General features: G+C 39.0%; 1 protein-coding gene across 3 annotated transcripts in view; it reads left to right on the top strand.

The window, feature by feature from the left end:
* Positions 1–21,246, top strand: part of ap3b1 (adaptor related protein complex 3 beta 1 subunit) — an 82,767-nt gene that overhangs the window by 49,952 nt on the left and 11,569 nt on the right. For 2 of the 3 annotated variants that reach the window (XM_011481458.3, XM_011481459.3), the window contains exons 21-24: positions 782–830; positions 1,087–1,190; positions 14,455–14,683; positions 20,439–20,523. In XM_011481458.3, the coding sequence (XP_011479760.1) occupies positions 782–830; positions 1,087–1,190; positions 14,455–14,683; positions 20,439–20,523 (467 nt within the window). Of the gene's footprint in view, positions 1–781; positions 831–1,086; positions 1,191–1,562; positions 2,115–14,454; positions 14,684–20,438; positions 20,524–21,246 lie in introns of those variants that run through there. The other variant, XM_020707482.2, reaches the window with a different exon arrangement.

Below are 21,246 nucleotides of genomic sequence, written 5' to 3'. Positions count from 1 at the left end.
TTTAGCAAACGCTTTGATCTCTTCTTGTCCTCATCTCTACTTTTTTACCTCTGACACCTGCACTTTTAAATGTAGTCTTTTAATATCCATCAAAAACATGCAAACATTTTGAATACATACCTTTCTGTAATTTTTTTTTGTTTTATTGTATTTACTGTTTTATTATATGCATTTAGTGATTATAATGTCATATTTTAATATGAAAAGTTTTTTCATTTTCATTATTTTAGTGTGTGAATTCACCTAATAATTATGGAAGCGTTTCTGTAGCATAACTAAAAATAAGTCAATACCAGCAAATACTTTTTCATTTTCAAAATGAATCTGGATTCGTTGACTTCAAATTAAAATTAAAAATATACCCACCAAAGCGCTTTTTCTTTTTGTTCCTCAACATCACTCTTTCTATCACTTACTTAAAATAATAAAGAAAATGTATTTGACATTTCATTTTCAAAAAGTTCTCTAGTAAATGTGTTGCAAAATTCATTTAGAAATGTCTAATTTGACAAATAAAAAGGATTAACAGAAATGCTTTTTCATTTTCACAATGCAGCTGGATCAAATGACTCAAAAATAAAATTAAAAATGCATAAATGTTTCCATAATTAATGGGTTTTGGCCTTTTGGCAATAATAAATTATCCTTTACTTATTGGAAATTCTGCAGCCAATCAGAAATGAGTATTCAAGGTATTAATAAAAAAAAATTCACAGTTGAATTTTACATTATCTATTTATTTTTAACCCTTTTCTGTTAATTGTCTTCTTTTGCTTTGTAGATGGCAGTAAAGTCCAAGAAGGAGGTGTCTCTACTGGATCTAGATGACTGTGAGTTTTCTTTTTCTTTTTTACTCACCTGCAACTTCAATCTGTCCTCATTTGGTTTCCTTTATTGATATCACAGATGTCAATCCAATCAAACTGAACTTGTTGGGGCGTTTTGTAATTTACGTCAAGCGATGGCCACATTTGCACCGTCTTAAAGAGCATTTTTTGAACCAGCCTTGTTCTTAGGAATTTTTACAAATCGGTTGGACTCTGAGGAAAGCAGAAACTCCAATGTTTTCTGCTTCCTGTTGTTTAGTTTCTCCTGTAGTCACAAACGCTCCAAAGCCTTCAGTCATCTCCTCCAGCCTGCTGTCCGACCTCGAAGGCCTCTCTCTTTCCAACGTCTCCTCCGCTGTGCAGGTCAGTGAACGCCTCACACGTGTTTGTTAGAGTTGGGCGAGGAAGATGACACTTCCTTCATCAACATGTGGCCAGAGTCGATTGTTCTTGTTGGCATGACTCTGGGATGGCGAAATGAGCCCCTTTCCCTCGTGGAACATTTCTGCTCCAGACACCAACTATTGACCTTTTCTGCCTTGTTATATTTATAGCCAGTCAGGACGCTGCAGCCGCTCTTCCTGTATCTCTTATAGTCTGCCTTTTCTTGCATCTCGCTATCCTGCGCTTCTCCACACCCTTGAACTCTATTTTTGCGTCTCATCTGTAAGTCCACCCACTCGCTGCCTCTTATCGCTCTCCTCCTCTGTGTCACCTTTCATTTCTCTCTGTCAGAAGCAGCGTCCCTTGTGTCTCCATGTTGGGTTATGTCTGATGGTTGACCTTTCCGGCTGTGACGGCTCCTTTCTCTCCTCGCCGTGCCATCGCCTCTTCATGTCGGGTGTTTTCCGTCTCTCGCCGTCCCCTGAGAGGAAAATGTCCACATTATTTTTCTGCTCTTACTGGGTCTATTTTGTTGGGGAAAAAGTCAGTTGTGAAGACTGTGTGCAGTTTCTGTTGAACCTTAAAGGAAAGAAACATGGCTCCAATTTTAAGCCTGTAATTCTTTAAAAAGTCTCTTTTTTAAATTTATTTCCCGATTTATTTCTTAGTGTCTTTCCCCTTGTTTCTGTAGATTATTTTCTGATTGATAAAGTAACATTTCCTGACAAGTTCTATCCTTGCTCCCGTTTTCCTGAGGGTTTAATCACATCATTATAGCTGTTAAAGTCAAAGAAATTAAATTATACCGTTCAGCTGCTTCAATTAGAGGAAAATTTGAAGGATTTTGCCTGTAACAGTTTTCAATTTTATCTTAATGATAACCCACTTAGGCATGAAATACTAAATAATAAAAATAATAATTCTCTTTAAACTTTAATAAAATTTTCAATAAAACTTGCTAATACTGTAAAGTGACTAGGAATTTAATCAAGCATCCTTAATCGTACAGTGATGAAATTGTTACAGATCATTTAATGTCCTCTTTTGTTGATGATTTCCTATATTTTCTTGCAATTTGGTTAGTTCTTAAACTGCAGATCGAACAGGATGGAAACGGAACACACAGCTGCTTTGGCGCCTAAGTTTGTGTCTTTTTGTTGTTCCAGAATTCCTTTAAAAAAATCAATTATAATAATAAAAACAACCCATTTATTGTTTTATTTTTACCCTCTAAACGGAAACGAAAATTTAAAAGATATTTTCAAGATTACAATAAGTCAAAAAAATGTTTACTTTATTATTATTAATTTGTCTAGTTTTTAGTCGTTACCATGGTGACCAAACTAAACCTGGATAAGGCAGTTCTTGGCGCTCGACAATGGTGTTTGGATGGACACACAATACTGTGGACCAACTCTCACATGAATTTACAGAGAACAAAATCACTGACGTGATGATTACTGTTCATGTCTCCATAATTAAAATAATGTACTTCAAGTTTAAGGAAATGAAAATGCATCAATTCTTTTAAAGGGCCTTTCTTGTGCAAAATAAACTTTTTGAGCTTTTATGAGATTGTTCATTCCTCACTTCACACATTCCTCTAAGGCAGTGGTCCCCAACCTTTTTGACGCCACGGACCGGTTTTTCGTCACTCAAACTTTCACGGATCGGTCGATCGAATGCAGGCGGGGGATATTTGTAGCAATACTATGAAGAAGGAAGAAACGTGACGACACGAAACCTGAGCTTTTATTTTGACATGCACAACATTGTACATCGCACAGATGTCATCATCTCACCTTCCCACACTAATGTTGCAAAAATGAAGTACTGTCTATCAAATGTAGCTTTTTTTTTTTTTTTGGAAGTGGAAGGCTCCTCTTCCGTCTCCTGGCTGGGCGTTTTCCCCTCGGCAAAGAAACTTTCCAACGATGTTTGTTTTTTACTCATTTTGCTAGCTCCTGGGTTTTATTTTAGCGGTTACCTATCACGTGAATGAGAAAAGCGCCTTGGCCTGTGTCAAGAGTGACATAGACGGATGTAACAGACAATCGGGCAATTTTTCAAAATAAAACATCTTTCAGATTCCGTAATAAATAAAACGATAGTAATGAAAGTTGTTTATTCTTTCGGTACCAAATGATCCACGGACCGGTATCAGTCCGAGGCCCGGGGTTGGGACTGCTGGTCTAAGGGATTTCTCTAAACACCTGCTCTCTGACCACCAGCCCCATCCAGTCCACAAAAACAAGCGGGTTCTCACATTGTGACATCACAAAGTGAGGAACAGCCCCTTCCAGGAAGAGTCTCTGCTGCCAGCCCCGCCCCCAAGCTAACACACACACCTACTTTCACAGTGGAGCTAGCGGTGATCAACAAAACATTTTCATTATAGGAGCACAATATGCATATCCATCACTAGGTTGATGCACAAGGAGCAGAAGGCGTCTTACTTCCAGGTTGGAAATTGATCTGCAAAAATAACTCGTATTTCATTAAAAAAATCATTCTTTAGTGTGCAAAAAGTCATATATTATCGTTCATGTGGAAATGGTTTACTATCAAAGGCTTAATAGCATGATGGAGGCCCTTTAAAAATATCTAAATGTAACATTTTCTTTCTATCATAAGAAAAAAAAATACTTATAGGTTTCCTTTTTCTTAAATGATCTTAATACAGGAATAAAAAGGATTCCATTGATTACTAAACTGATCAGACCCTCTACACGCACACGACACACTTCGTCGAAGCGTTCCCTGTGATCTTTTAATCCCGATGATGCTGTTTTTAGCCAAAATTAAAAAAAAACCTCTGCCATTTTCTAGGACATAGTTTCTGCAGCGCGACAAAAGTTCCGTAGAAATTCCCCTCTCAGTTGTCGGCAGGCCTCCTTCCCCTCCTCATTGCTGAGAGCTCCCGGTACTTACAGCCTTTCACACCCCCAACCTAACATTTCCAGTGCAACAAAACGGCGAGCGTCACTGGAGTCTTAAACCATAATGGACGAGGAAAACAAAGACGTTCATGGATCTAGTCGTCTTCAAGAGGATGCATCAGAATGGAGCGGAGCAGGGAGCTTGTGGCCCGCTCCGAGTGTTTTCTATGACACAAATGCGTTCCATTTCCAATGGCATTTTTCATTTCCTCCTGATTCATAAAGAAATACTCTCAAATGCAATTTCATATCAATTTTCTTTCATGTCCTGCATCACCAGAAAAATGCCACAAGAACATGTTAAAAACTCTACAAAACATCATTTTTCTCAGGTTTTCATCAAAATCAGACTATATTGATGCCCCTAGAAGATAACAGAGAAAACCTGTTATGCATGAAACCCCGTACTCTGATTTCTCTGGTAACCAGGTTATCCTCAAAAAAACGCACCTTTTTCTCAGTTTGTGGGTGAACTATTCCGTTACTGAGAAGGTCAAAGTGAGGAAAGTTACAACAAAGTTGTGAGTTTTTTCCCTCCACATTTCGGCTCTAAGGTCTGCTTTCTGTACTTTGTTGTGGCGTCCGTTGGTCTCCGTTCGGAGTCCGCCCGCCTGTCAGTCACCACGATTGACATCTGCTCTCAGACCAGCGTTTATGCGGCTCCAGTCTTGTTAGTCGTTCTCTCGTCTTCAGACGAAGGCCAGGAGGTAATGGGGAATAGAAATGCAGATTAGAACAGGGAACTTTTTTGCGCATCAACATCTGATTTAGAGTCAATTCTATGCATAAATACACGATGGGGTTTGGGGATTCACAGACAAGGGTAAATAACCTCACCTTTATTCACATAACCCCCCCCCTTCATGCCTACACTGAAGCTCATACCTGCACACACGAACACGCTCTGGCCCTGGTGTCATTTCTATTTCTCAGCAATCTGCCCACAGAGGCAGCAAGTCTGTCTCAGCTGAGCGCTCGGCCCTTTTAGAGAATTACTGCATGGTTATCAAAGGCATTTAGATTAACCCCGGTCACTGTCTTTGACCCGCCTCCCCCTCCTCTCCCCCTCCTCTCCCCCACGTTTCTGCATGCTGCCGCTCCCTCTAATAACATTTTGACATTAGGATCTCTCGCAAATGCTTCTAAAGTCCCACCGCCTCCCCCCCCCCGAACCTCCCCCGACCGCTGTCCGCGTGTGCGGCGGGGTGGCCCAGGCTGATAACTTTTCATTCATAATTAGCGGTCGGCGAATGGGACTGCGTTGGGGGGAAATTGAACTGTCAGTGGCGGGGCGCGGGGCGTTTGACCCCATCACACCCAGAGGGGGCCATCATAATTTGTTCATTTGGTGTCCATCAGATGGGCGCCAGCGCACCCCCTCCTCCCTGCTCGTCTCCCTCCTCACCCCCCGTGACCTCCCCCGGAGTGGGCGCTCTGGGTTCACGTCTAATTATGAATCAGCAGGAGGACCTCCAGCGCCACGAATATAGCGGCTCCTGCCCTCCAAACCTCCCGCTGCCACTCAAACGGCAGAGATTGCTTTTTAAATGGGAATAAACGTCCGCCAGGAAATGGACAGTCAGCGGCGGGGTCTGAGCAGCCAGCCGGCAGCGCACGCCGTCGCTGCTTTAATGCACCTTTGTCTGCCATTAATTAGGTTTTTTAATTATGCGCTACATTTCATGGCTTACATTTCATCTTTCAGATGACAGGGTTGTCTCGTGTTGTTGATGGGTTTTTTGTTGTGGTTTGTGATGGAGACGCTGTGAACCCGCCTCGAACAAGCTGGTGGATTTATGCAAACACTCCAATTGAGGGCATAACCCTTCATTTTTGAGATTTCTAAACATAATTATGAGCTCGTGTCTGCACCTCCGATAGCTACATGGCTCTGATACCAAACCATTTCTTCAGTGGAAGCAGAAGTTTTGTCAAAGCTCATTTTTAAAAAGATGGTATTAGAGAAAGCCATAGATTTAGTTGGGCAGAAGTTTACAGCCCAAAAAAATACCACTTAATTGTTTTTAGTTTCAGAAGGAACCTGAGGTGGTTACAGATGCTAACAATTTCCAACTCGAATAAAAAAAAACCTTAGTCACTGTGGGGTTTGGGTTGTGCAGGCCTGTAAAGGGTCGTAGACACGAGCGGCAGCATCTTTCCAAGAACGCAGGTGTGCCTTTAGTTCCCTTCAAGGCTCCTACAGCTACTTTAAGGGATGTCATTAAAAATAGAACGTATCATTTTTGCGTGTGGCAAATTTATCATTAAGTGTTTGTTAGTCTATTGGAAGTCGCACGCACTTACGACGTATAGGTAATGGTGTTGTACAGCACTTTTACGCTATACTCTACTTTGTTATACTCTGTTATATTCTACTTTGTTATACTCTACTTTGTTATACTCTACTTTGTTATACTTTGTTATACTCTACTTTGTTATACTTTGTTATACTCTGTTATACTCTACTTTGTTATACTCTACTTTGTTACACTCTGTTATACTCTACTTTGTTATACTCTACTTTTTTATACTCTGTTTTACTCTACTTTGTTATACTCCGTTATACTCTACTTTGTTATACTCTACTTTGTTATACTTTGTTACACTCTGTTATACTCCACCTTCTTATACTCTACTTTGTTATACTCTGTTATACTCTACTTTGTTGTACTCTGTTATACTCTACTTTGTTATACTGTACTCTGTTATACTCTACTTTGTTATACTCTACTTTGTTATACTCTACTTTGTTGTACTCTGTTATACTCTACTTTGTTATACTCTACTTTGTTATACTCTGTTATACTCTACTTTGTTATACTCTACTTTGTTACACTCTGTTATACTCTACTTTGTTATACTCTGTTATACTCTACTTTGTTATACTCTACTTTGTTACACTCTATTATACTCTACTTTGTTATACTCTACTTTGTTATACTCTGTTATACTCTACTTTGTTATACTCTACTTTGTTGTACTCTGTTATACTCTACTTTGTTATACTCTACTTTGTTATACTCTGTTATACTCTACTTTGTTATACTCTACTTTGTTACACTCTGTTATACTCTACTTTGTTATACTCTGTTATACTCTACTTTGTTATACTCTACTTTGTTACACTCTGTTATACTCTACTTTGTTATACTCTACTTTGTTACACTCTGTTATACTCTACTTTGTTATACTCTGTTATACTCTACTTTGTTATACTCTGTTATACTCTACTTTGTTATACTCTACTTTGTTATACTCTGTTATACTCTACTTTGTTATACTCTACTTTGTTACACTCTGTTATACTCTACTTTGTTATACTCTACTTTGTTATACTCTGTTATACTCTACTTTGTTATACTCTGTTATACTCTACTTTGTTATACTCTACTTTGTTATACTTTGTTATACTCTACTTTGTTATACTTTGTTATACTCTACTTTGTGCTCAGTACAAGTTTCCCTATTTTTCGCTGGCAGACTGCCCATGTCCACCCGAAAGGCAGATGAAACAAAGGCTTAGCAGTTTTTCTCGAATAGTGGGGGCGACTACCTGGGATCATGCAGTTGATGTCAGTTATTAAATGGTCGGTCGGAAGACACTGACAACGTCAGTGACTGCGATATCCAAACACAGAGGGCGGGAAATATTTAATTAAGACTTCAGAAAGGCAAAATATTTAACGAGGATGAAAAGAAACGTTGAGCCAGACGGAGAAAACAAGACACCCAAAACTGTCCCTAAAGCGAATACAAAGTACTGGGATTCAAAATATAAAAAACATTAAACGTGGTACAATACACCGGCTGGAAAGTGAGATACTTTATGATTAAGAGGGAAACGCGATCAAACCTTTTCTGAAAGTTTTGGTTGCAGATGACATGAAACCAAACAAATTAAGGCGTCTCCTAACAATAATGCATCCTAATCATGTCCCCAATTTTGCAATATTTACATGCAATTTGAATTTATAATACATTGGTTTTATTTGGTTTTATTTTTTGTATTAAATGGATTAAGTAGTTAGCAAAAAATGTTTAGAGTTTACATGAATATTATAATTTCTTGTTTGAAAATAAAGGAAAATATGTATTTCTTTATGATTTAAAAAAATGTATATGAAGTTATTGATTGTAGATAATTTGTCTCAGTTTAAGTCGATGTGATATGTCTGGGTCTGGGTCGTCCTTATACAAATGTCTGTGGTACAGACAGAGCCTTATCAAAGCCATGTGTCGAAAATATCGATTTTGATTTAAAATTTACATTTTTGCATGTTTTTTAAGGCATGCAAATCAGTTTTTTAACATCTAGCATCACATGTAAACATTTCAACACATACATGCAGTGGGAATTGCCTATACTTTAGGATTCGGTTTAGGCAGTTTTATTTTTGGTTGAAACAGTGAAGACATCTTACTTCATTCTGTTCACCTTGCTGACCTTCTATGAAGGAATTCAGCCAAAAGACAAACAGCCTTTTTTTCATTCTTAGTTATTCGTCCACTTTGCCTTTTGTTCTTTTCCTGACTCTTCTGTTTTACTAGGATCAATCTTTCCAATATCAAATGATCATAAAATACTCAAAATAGTTTCAAAATCATTCATATAGAAATGTCAAAAGAAAACAATTTCGTAATTACACGGTTTCCAAAAACAAATTATTTATAAATGCAAATGAACACGAACCAACTTACGCGATAAGTTGTTCAAAAACATACCGACGGATGTGAGCAGTACTTTGATTGACATCAGATGTACAGTGATCCCTCGCTATAACGCGGTTTACTTTTCACGGTTTCGCTACTTCACGGATTTGCATCGTGCATTGTGTTCTGCATTCTGATTGGCTAAAAAGTCACTCCGCTTCTTCTCTACCTGTGCGTCAATAACGTTGCAGTTTAATATGTACACATAAGTAAATCAGCTTGCCAAATTTACAACACGTACGTGCAAATCATCTTGCAATTTCGAGTTTCTCTAAAACCCATAGAAAAAAGAGCGACAACAACTTCCTATCATTATGTTCTTCTCCCGAACAAACACAGCTAAAAAGAAGAAAACACTGTAGAGCGGAGTCGGGATGCAGCGGCTCAGTCTGTAGAGCAGTGAAATACACCTGAGTCACTATTTGTCCAACTTTACTTTGTATTTTTTTCATAATCATTTTAAATTTTCTCCCGTTTAGTCCAATACTCGGGTCGCGGTGGGCGGGGCTAATCTCCGCGATTTGAAGCCTTCTTTTCACATTTCTGATTAAAATTATTATTTGACAGTACAGTGCAGAAGTTATTTGTTGGAAAAAAGTTTCTAAAGTACTTTTATTCGTGAAACAAATGCTAGAGCCTGTAAAATGGTTTGTTCTTTCTTTTCAATGTATAATACAGGATTTAATTGTATATTAATGGTAAGAAAAAAATAAAGGTTTCTACTTAACAGATTTTGCCTATCACGGGCTCTTTTTGGAACGTAACCCCCGCGAAAAACAAGGGTTTACTGTATTGAAATTTCTGCCACGGCACTAGCGCTCATCATCATCTATCAAGGGAGACGTCAGCGTCTTCTTCAGGCCGTGGAGCGGCGAACTCCTTACACGGCGGCTACGGACTATTTTTGCTATCCGGTTTTGGTCACTTGACTCATTTAACTTGGAAAAAAGTGTTTCTATCGCAGTTTCCATCACTTCACAAACCACCTCCTCCAAGCTCTTTTTTTTTCTTTTATTGTCGTGTTTCCATTGGGGAAATGTATTATTGCAAACCCATTTTGTTCAATTTCATAGTCAATGGAAACACAGTTTGTGAGAACTCTGGCATGTTGAGTTGAAACGGGTTGTTTCCACATTAGGAGCAATTAAAACTGCATGAGTTGATTCTTAGAGGAAACAAATGCAAAAGTACAAAGAAGACCAGAAGCTTATCTTTGATTTTTCTTCTTATGGTCTAAGTTTGTTTTAGGCTTCAATGAACGATTCATCTGTGTGTTCTATCAGTTTTATACCAGTTAAACGTCTTTATTTGTGTATTCAAGTGCCTAAACCATGTCATTCTTAAAGCCTTTTAAGGTAAACAATAACCATGTATATAATAATATATTACCTTTGGCACACAAAATAACACCTTTTTTTATGAAATATTTTCCAATCCAGAAGTAAGACAACTCCATCTCTGAGACACCAGTGTTTCCTCCTTGTGACGATAACGATAACCAAGACCCGGCCTCGTTTCGCCACTTGTAGATCTTGCTTAAGTTCAAACAGTCATCGAAAAATAAGTCTAATATTTTAGAATGAAAAAGATCTGATCACGATGGAAGATTTGTGTATATTTGGCGAACCGAACGCATTATGTACAGGAAACACGGCACAGAAGAGAGATTTATCGTTTTTGTTGTTTTATCTGAAATATTCTTGAAATATTTCAGCCATTTAGATTTGAAGGTTGAAAATAAGTTATTAAGTTATTTTTACATGATTCAGAATTTTCAGAAACATAGTAGTTTTGAAGTAAAAAGGTTAATTAAAAGAAGATATTTGCAGGCTTTATTTAAATTTGACATTAAAAATGTTTCGGTAGGGAGCCGGTTTAGCTCGTGCTGGTTTACGGCGCCTTCCGTCCGTGAAACCAGGGTTTGACTCCGGGCTGCTCCCTGTTCCCTTCTCTACCTCTGTGCCGGTCCCAAGCCCGGTTGCTTTGAGAGGGTTGCGTCAGGAAGGGCATCCGGCGTAAGACATTGCCAAGTTTACCATGCGACTCGTTCGCTGTGGCGACCCCTGATGGGAAAAGCCGAAAGAGAAACAACAACAACATAACCAGGCCATCAGTAATTAAAAACACACATTTTTATTGTTTATTTTTAGAAAAATTATATTATTTTTCTACAAACAATCTTTTGCGTTAAAATGTAAACATTTCAGTTAACGTTGCCCAGCCTTTAAACAGAACAAACACAAAACATTTTCTAAAAGTTTACAGCCTTTGTGATTCAGCTCTTTTAATTACAATCAATGAGTATTACATTGTAATATGCAATAATGATTACTGAAGTGTTTAAATTACAATCAATGAGCTAATGATTTTCTTTACTTGATCTGCAATGTGTAGCAATAATTACTGGTTTAATGTGATCATGTGTTCTAATGATAATCAATGATTATTACATAATGGTTACCATTACTGTTTACTGAAATCATGCATGAATGTTTTCTGAAGACAATCAATCATTTTGTTACTTGAAATCTATCGGATCAAAAACCGGATTACAAAAACTGTAAAATTATAAAATGAATTAACTCAGGATTATATAATTTGGCTTCTTCCTGCTCCTTTTCAAGCACCAAATTAAGCTCTACTTGACTTTAGTTAATGATCACTGTATTTAATTTAGCAAATGGGATTAAAGTGACTTCTTTGTTTTGTTTTATTTTATGTCTTTTTAATCTATGCATTTCAACATTTCTGTAATGAGTTTGATAAATATGTGTAAATTCTTTATTGCTTTGACCACAATGCTTGAAATACATCAAATTAAATCAACGTCCAGTTACTAAAGGTCATTATTTGTTCAGTTTCCTTAAAGTCCGATCATTTTTTTTGATGTATTTTCAAATCGGTCCCAGTGGTCTCTTAATTATGATTATGCCGTCTTTAGCTAAAATCCAAAAGCTTTTGTAATATTTAAGAAGTATTTTCTTCAGAGCAGCAGGAGCTTATTAGAAATTCGCTTTTGGGTTGAGAGTGGGAACGTTGGCTCGGAAGTTAGCTAATTTCCCAGCATGCCTTTGTTTACTCTCTCTCCCGTTAGTGACAAGTCCCTCACAAGCCGAAGCTAACGTTAGCACTGCAAAAAAAAAAAAAAAAAAACAGCGATTGGGGGTATCAAGCCGCACAGTTTAGAGCCAGATGCCATCTCAGACGAGGAAAATAAAAATGTTAATGTTAACGATTAAAACATGATTAAAGAAATGCTCAGAAATGCAGTTTTATTCCTAAATTATTTTATACATGTTCGTCATTATGATAAAAACGTGTTCAAAACCCCCAAAACAGCATTTTGTGCGTCTTTAAACTAAACTACCTGCTGAAAATTGGCGTGTTTGTTTGGAAAAAACATCTCAGTCTGTGGACAAATTGACGAGTGTTTCAGTATCATTCATAAATATGGTCAATGGAAATATTAAAAGTTTTATCTCCAATCATGCATGGAGTTACACCGCTGTCTTTGAACAGTCTTCTTCTATAAATCCAAACAGGATTTATTTAAAAATGTTCAAAACGACTCATTTATTTAATATCTAATTTACCGACAAATTGGCCTAAATTTGCTAACCTCTGGCTGAATGTGCTGGAGAGGTTTCTTCTTACATTAAAGGAGTTTTAGGCGCCACTACTAACATTTATTTAACTCAATTTGCAGTCAAGGTCTTCGTGATGCTCCTCAATTAATTGTCATCTTCTGACTGAAGGGAACAATTAGGACCTAAAGTCAAACACATGTCCCTTACTTTAATCTCCCCCAAGTCTTGTCGAGTGTAATGAAACCCTGTCGCTGATGTCTGAGGGAGTTCATGTCTGAAAAACAGAAATGGATTTTTAATATATGCCCATGAATCTCTTACTTCTTGCCTTTTAAATTGGCCTTCTTGTGCTCCGCACGAGGCGGTTAGCCCTTTTGAATATGTCAGCTGGATTTTCAGGTCATTTGCCAGAGAGGATGATGGGAACGGTGCGTCCGGGCTCTGAAGGTGACTGGTGTCTGAGTCATCCATCACAGTAGCTTCCTTTAAGTTGATGCATAATAGGGCCTCTCAATCAACTTCCTCGCTTATTGTCACCTTCCTCCTTCCAGTCCGGGCTCTGAGCTGCGAGTCGGACCTGAAGGAGAAAAAAATATAGGCAGAGAAGTCAAGGTTACATCCCTCCTCTTCTCTTATTTACACTTGAGGTGTTATGGAGCGCTCCGCAGGACGGCGGCAGATTGAAGGGACTCGTGTGGGCGCCGGTGTCAGGCTTTTAACGGTCCACTGTGTCAAATTGGTGATGATAAGCATTTTGATGCCCTGTCCTGTTGTGTGGAGCGAGGCGCAAGAGGACCTTGAGGCAGGATGTCTCTGTCAGGGAGGTAAATCTCTACTGCGATGGGGTGGCAAACATTACAGCCAGCTTTATCGACACGGACTGCTCTGACACATGCAAAAGTGGCCCTATAAATTCGCCGGCTGGCGTTGGCGTGACGGGCGCCGGTGAGGGTTCAGCGGAGTCACGCCACGACAGCAAATGTTTGCTTGACCTCCTTACAAGCGCTAGGATGGGGCGAGCACAGCAGACGCTGCTGTCTGTCTCAGATCATGTATACCCATAGGACACAAGTCCTTCAGGGCTGTTTGTCTTTTGTGACTTTTAATAATATTGCACAGTTTTATTTTAAATAAAAATGTTATTTGTAAATTTCATCTTCATGTGGTCTATTAAACCGGTGAGCACCAGTTTTTACTTCAATAGGGGCTCAAACATAAATGCATTTAATGATGATCGCCCGATGACATGTGTTCAAAAGTTACATGGTTATTTTTGTCTTTTTCTTTTATTTATTTGCCCCAGAATAACAGGTAGTGCCCTCAAGTGTCCATCAAGAAAGAGTCTTTGTAAAGATATGTTTAAAAAGAAAAAGAAATCATCTTCTTTAATCAATTATTGCCGTCACTCAGAGAAGGCCTTTGACTTTAGTTAAAGGCTACAGAAGCTGTTCTAAGTTACTTTTGTGGGGTTTTTCGTGGCACAAAGACGTGAAGTGTGTATTTATTTTTTTTGGTTTTGTTTTCCACATGTGACAGTTTGTGTTCGACAGCACGCCGCACGCAGCGTCGTGTTCGTCTGAGCCATGTGATCCAGCTAATGAGAACTGACAGGAGACTTTCACCCCCAACCAGTGCCAATATTTTTCACGTTTGCAGTGTGATGTTCGGGAGAAAACATGACACTAAAGCTTCCTTTGTCTTTGCTCAACGATAATGCAGTGAAAGGTAAAAGCCCCCCCATATAGAGGCGGCGTGGTCCGGGCAGGCGCTGCTGCTTTCTGTTCATTAGAGGCTGTTTGTGACGCATGAGCTTCAAACCTGTTCCTGCCTCTTCTTCATTTTATACCCACCAGAGGTAATGATTAGATAATTAATGCAGGTGACGTGGAGGTTCCTGTTGGCGTTTTACCTATCTGAACGATAAATTATTGATTTAAAAGATTGTTGGAATAACAAACATCCTTTAACCTGCAGTCCTGAGTGTTTTTTCTTGGTTTGTCTGTTTAGGTCACGTCTCCGTCTTTCGGTCCGGTAAAAACCTACGAGCTGCTGCACCACATGACGGGAAAAGGGCTGGCGGCCAAGTACCATTTCCCCAGACAGCCATGTTTGTACCAGCCCAGCATGGTGTCGGTGCAGGTCATACTGACCAACAACTCGGACCACGCCCTGGAGGAGATCCATATAGGGGAGCGCAGCCCGGCCAGCCTGAACGTCCACTGCTTTAACACCATTGGTGAGTGGATCTCCTCCACCTGGAACTTGGTGGGGGGCTGATCCTGCATCGTCTGCAAAAGAGCTGCAGGATTTCAAAATGAGGTTGTAGATGTTTTCCACTGAAATAGATTAAAGTATTATGTTATAATCCACAATATGATTATGCCATCATTATATCATCCAATAAATTAATAGGAAATTATATGAAAGTTAATTTATAAGCAAATTTTGTCTACAAAATCTTGTAATTGAGAGGTTTTATTTGAACTAATAAGGGTTTTATGGTGAGACTGCTGAGAATTCATTAGCGGTGACTTTAAATTCCAATGTAAGTCACAGAATCTGGAAGAAAAGTGATCTTTTCTGCATTTTTAGATGGAAAATAAACACTTTTTTTAAACTAAAAGGCAGAATCTAAAGACGATTCTAGCAAATATTAAATGGAAAAGCAAATTGAATTAGTCAAAATCCACAACAGTTTGGTTGAAGCCATGTTTTATTGTCCTTTCAACACACAGACATAAAAGGACATTTGTTCAGAACAAACTAAAGCAATTATTTTGAAAATACTTTACACACAGAATAATATTTTTACTTATCGTTTATACATTTTCAATGATTTTCCACTCAAGCGTTTGTCAAAAATGACCAGCATCTCAACAGTTTGCCATGAAAAGAATATCAAATGCAAATAAGTTTATTCTTTATCTATTTACCTTTTTTTTTTAAAACAAGACCAAAGAAGTTGTTAATAATTTGCAAACGTTGCTGCATCCCTCAAGTTTCAACAATCACAGCAATTTGTCTCAATAAGACCCACGATGTGGACAGTTTTCATGTCTTGTTTTTAGCTTTCTTTGCAAAATCAAAGACAGCAACACTTTTAGCCATTTATTTATACAAAAAAAAGAACAGTAAAGAAAAATGAGCAAACTATCAAAAAAATTCAAATATTTACCAAACGTTTCAAAAAGGTTGCGATTGATAACAAAATAACTGTTTATTGAGTTAAATATTTGTCAGAAAGTAGAAACGTAAAGCAGGAGTTTCTTGTGTTAAAAAAATAGTTATAAAACATTTAATATTGTTAAAACCCATAATAGTACATTTTCAACATTAAAGGCGTATTATTCATGGAAAAAGTTTTCCATGACGTAAAACATCTTCTATATTTTATACAATTTGATTTGATTTCGATAAAAAGGAAAACATAAAAAAATAACCTACAGCACATAAGACTCAGTTATACATCACACGTAACACGAAAAGACAGAAAAAAATAACTTTAAGACATAAAGGATCACAGAATTTTAACGTGATTGAATCTAAGAAATTCTTTAAAACTTTAAAATCTGCCTTTAATCTCATTTTGTGGTTATTTAATTTAATTCCAAAACGGTCATCATCATTAATGGGAAAAACATTTAAATAAGAAGAAACGTTGCTCCTCCTTACCTCACCTTTGATCTCAACAGTGGTTGGGATAGGCTCCAGCAACTCAGGGATCCTAAAAAGGATTCTATACATTTAGAAAATGGATGGAAATGTTGTGATAAATGGGTTGGTTGGTTTTTTCATCTCAACAGTCCGACTACAGTTGATTCCTCTGACGGCTCTGTTTGACGCCACTGAGGTGGAAGTGACCTCCAGGAAAGGATCGCACCTTGTCCTTTGGGTTTAACCTATTGGCTCTGTTTTCCCTTTTTGTTTCACCGGCTCACCAAATGATGGTTAACAAATTTAAGGTTCATGAAAAATCAGACATAGACTCCAACAGAATGAGGACCTTTTTGGTTGATGATATCGTCTTTGTCCCCTTAGTCCTCCTGTGGATTAGCAGTTGTTTGGAACTTTAGGTCTAGGAAAGAAAAGCTCGGTAAAAGCAAAAGGTTCTGTGGTAAAAAGAAAAAATATCAACCAAAATGTTCTTAAGTTTAATCATATAGTCGTATTTTTGCTTTGTGGTTCCATCAGTAAGAGAATTGAAGTGTATTGAGTCGTTTTATAAACATAAACCATTGATGAAGCTTCTATATTTAACTGTTGTTGCTTCAACAATAAATAATTTGACTGTTTTGGTCAAATTTGCACATAAGACTAATAAATGAAGACAAAGAAAAATTGAAAATTAAACAAAAACCAAATAGAAACTCCTTGGGTAGCAGTTGAGGTCACCTCTGCTCCTTCAGAATCACTCCAGGTTTTCTCTGACGAGTATAAAACGATTATCAAGTCCTAAAAATCTTTTAAACCTTCAAGCCGTCGGCTCAGCAAATAGCCTTGTCCCATTCACACCGGCAGAAAGCAAGCAATATTCCTCCATCTAATCCCCGTTTATTAATATTGATCCGCACAGACAAACAGACGCCATATTTCTCCATTTCTTTCCACCCGCCGCATTTGATTGGGATCTGAGTACAGTGGGCGAACAGCACTCCTTCAAAGGATTCCTCTGAGCGTGCGTGAGCATACATCCACACAAGCCCAGTCAGACAGAGGCGGCGTGCGGCGGAGCATGCTAAAACTGTCGATTGCAGGCCATTGATTGGGCATTGAAGGAACTCAAGCAGCCAAACGGTGGGTAATTTGGATCGATCAGGCTCTGCTGCCACGGGCGGGCGGCTGGATTTAGTGTTGATCAGCTGCAGGGGATGAATACAGACAAAGCTTTATGTTGTGTTGTTTTTTGTTTGTTAGGTGAAGGATGATATACGACAGGGTTTGGGTTTCATAAGAAAAATGTTACTGATGCCACAGGGCGTTTGTATTTTCTGCTCCTCTTCACTTTTTAATCATGAATCTTTCAAAATATCCAGTTGAAATCTGACAGTCACCGCAAACCAACTAATATCTTTAATTTATTGCATCTTTTCTTTTTGTTTCATTGATGTTTTGCTGGGTGTGGATTAAAAAGTGATAATGCACGCCTAAAAATGTTCCGGTCACATAGCTTAAATGTTCTATATCGCTGCGCTGGCGTCCTTAAAAAAAGCTGGCTCAGCCAGCTAAGCGGCGTGCTGGCACGTCACAGGGACAACGCGCCACACCACATAACAAATAGTCAGTACAGACCAAAAGTTATGGACACACCTTCTCATTCAAAGAGTTTTCTTTATTTTCATGACTATGAAAATTGTAAAGTCACACTGAAGGCATCGATACTGTGAATTAACACGCATGGTATTATATAACTAACAAAAAAGTGTGAAACAACTGTAAATATTTCATATTGTTGGTTCTTCATAGTAGCCACCTTTTGCTTTGATTACTGCTTTGCACACTCTTGGCACTCTCTAGATGAGCTTCCAGAGGTAGTCACCTGAAACGGTCTTCCAACAGTCTTGAAGGAGTTCCCAGAATGCTTAGCACTTGTTGGCCCCGTGCCTTCACTCTGCAGTCCAGCTCACCCCAAACCATCTCCATTGGGTTCATGTCCAGTGATTGGTCATCTGGGGCAGCCCCCCATCACTCTCCTTCTTGGTCAAATAGCCCTCACACAGCCTGGAGGTGTGTTTGGGGTCATTGTCCTGTTGAAAAATAAATGATGGTCCAACTAAATGCAAACCGGATGGAATAGCCTGCAAGATGCTGTGGTAGCCATGCTGGTTCAGTATGCCTTCAATTTGGAATAAATCCCCAACAGTGTCACCAACAAAGCACCCCCACACCATCACACCTCCTCCTCCATGCTTCACGGTGGGAACCAGGCATGTAGAGTCCATCCGTTCACCTTTTCTGCGTCGCACAAAGACACGGTGGTTGGAACCAAAAATCTCCAATTTGGACTCATCAGACAAAAGCACAGATGTCCACTGGTCTGATGTCCATTCCTTGTGTTCTTTAGCCCAAACAAGTCTCTTCTGCTTGTTGCCTTTCTTTAGCAGTGGTTTCCTAGCAGATATTCTACCATGAAGGCCTGATTCACACAGTCTCCTTTAACAGTTGTTGTAGAGATGTGTCTGCTGCTAGAACTCTGTGTGCCATTGACCTGCTCTCTAGTCTGAGCTGCTGTTAACCTGCCATTTCTGACTCAGATGAACTTATCCTCTACAGCAGAGGTGACTCTTGGTCTTCCTGTCCTGGGGGGTCCCCATGTGAGCCAGGTTCTTTGTAGCACTTGATGGTTTTTGTGACTGCACTTGGGGACACTTTCAAAGTTTTCCCAATTTTTCGGACTGACTGACCTTCATTTGTTAAAGTAATGATGGCCACTCGTTTTTCTGTACTTAGCTGCTTTTTTCTTGCCATAATACAAATTCTAACAGTCTAATCAGTAGAACTATCAGCTGTGTGTCCACCTGACTTCTGCATAACACAACTGATGGTTCAACCCCATTTAAAAGGCAAGAAATCACACTTATTAAGGACACACCTGTGAAGTGAAAAACATTTCAGGTGACTACCTCTAGAAGCTCATCAAGAGAATGTCAAGAGTGTGCAAAGAAGTAATCAAAGCAAAAGGTGGCTACTATGAAGAACCAACAATATGACATATTTTCAGTTGTTTTACACTTTTTTGTTATGTAAATAAGTCCACATGTGTTATTTTAACAGTTTTGATGCCTTCAGTGTGAATCTACAAATTTTCAAAGTCATGAAAATAAAGAAAACTCTTTAAATGAGAAGGTGTGTCCAAACCTTTGGTCTGTACTGTAGATGCATTTTAAATGTTCAGTTAAACACCAAAAATAAGCCTGTTGACATTCTGTTAAGATTGATGGCTAATTCTCCCGCTGATTACAACATATAGAGGGCAATTTTTCATTCAACTCAGCCATTTAAATCAAATGAAAGGGGTCACACCTGTGCTTAGTTAAGGGTGCAGCTGCTTTGACTGACAAGTAAGAAACTGAGCTGCCGTGCACTTACCATGACGCGCTCGATTTGGTAACGAAATGTCAAACTCAAGGCTTTCTGCCATCTGGAAAACAAAAATGTTGATGTATTAAGCTTGTTTATGTTTCATTTTTGGAGCTTTTACTTGAATGAAGATGTTTGTCACAAATATTAATCACATTTTTTGTTTTTTTAGATAAAAATCATGCACGATTAGACTTATCGGCAGCTCCAAAGCTAGCCAAAGATGGTGTAAAAGTGTGAGACTCGCCAACGGAGAGGGGAAGAGGGGCGGGATTGCACTGCTTCAACAACTTGGAGTTGAATTTCTAATGAAATCCTGCCGCTCTGCCAAAACTATGTCCTAGAAAACGTATTTGACTAAAAAATAATCAGAATAAAAAAAACGGGAAGGCTTTGAAAATGGATCATAAGATGATCGGAGTGGGACTTGAACGACTGGAGGAGGACGTGGAGGTAAACTGAGCCTGATAAACAGACGGTCAGATGGAGTCAAAGACGTTTCTGCTTTTTCAGGGTTTTCTCTGGAGTCTTTACTGTCTTCCACCAAAGCAAAGGGTTTAACAGTGTAATAGATCTGCTCACTGGATGGAGAAACTCAGGGGGATGTGTGTTTTGGGGGGGGGGGGGGGGGGGGGGGGGGGGGTTGCCATCTTTTTATTGTAAAGTTCCCCGTCCTGCACATTCTCCACTCTGTTAGCCTCCCCCCCCCCCCGTCTCTCCTTGTTCTGATGCCTTTGTTGACGATCGTCTTGTTTTAGAAACAGGCTTCATTTTGCAGCGAGGCCACAGAGTTGTGGAGTGTAAGATTGAAGGATGGATTTCTGCCGTACGCCGGCCTTGCTTTGTGATGTAGCTGCTGCACGCTGTGCCCTTGTCACTCACTCCTCTTTCCTTTTCTTTTTTTCCTCTTTCAGAGCGTCTGGAGCCGGGGGCGTCGGTAACGGTTTCCATGGGTGTCGACTTTAGCGACTCGACACAAGCAGCCAACTTCCAGCTGTGGTAAGACAACGAAGCGCACAACCTGGTATCACTTTTTCTGTACATGATCTTTGCACTCCTTTCTCCTCCCTTCATTTTTTTTGTTTGTTTTTTTTTCCTTTTTTACCTCTTAATTTGCCTTTTCCGAACCGCTCTGTGCCGGTACTCCCGGGCGAGACATCAGCCACGATTGATCCGAGCTCCCTGGAATAACAATTATTCCTCCAGTAATCAGCCGCGGCCCAAATCAGCCCGCTGAATGCCATTGGCACCGCTGCTCAGCCGATCAATAATCTTATCAGAAAATCAGTTTGAGATGGGGGGGGGGGGAATCAATCCGGCCCAAAATGCCACAGAGCTCGGTTTGCAAGGCAATCAGAGGAGAAACATTTCATACCATAAAACAGAAGAAAAGCCTGCGAAACCGACTAGGATCTAAATAAAGAATGAAGTTCTCTTTATCTGGCAAGAATGACTCCTGTTTTAATGTGTTAAAACAAAAAAGCCATCTTGGTTTTTTAATAGGTAGAAAATATTACCATTAGCTCTATTATTATAACTACAATATTTATTCATTATAGGTTTTATGTCATAACTACCAGTCTTGATGCTAAAACTAAGAAAACAGTTCTTGAAGACGCAATTCTCTAAGAGCGTTTTAGATCTAAACAGGGAATCAGGATTCTCTCCTCTTTGGTCAACTTATGTTGATTTAAGCCGACTTTAACATCGTGGACCTGACGA

Source organism: Oryzias latipes, chromosome 12 (assembly GCF_002234675.1).
Source record: "Oryzias latipes chromosome 12, ASM223467v1".
Taxonomy (NCBI): Eukaryota; Metazoa; Chordata; class Actinopteri; order Beloniformes; family Adrianichthyidae; genus Oryzias; species Oryzias latipes.
Note: the sequence above shows the minus strand (reverse complement) of the source record. Positions and strands in the feature narration are given on the sequence as shown.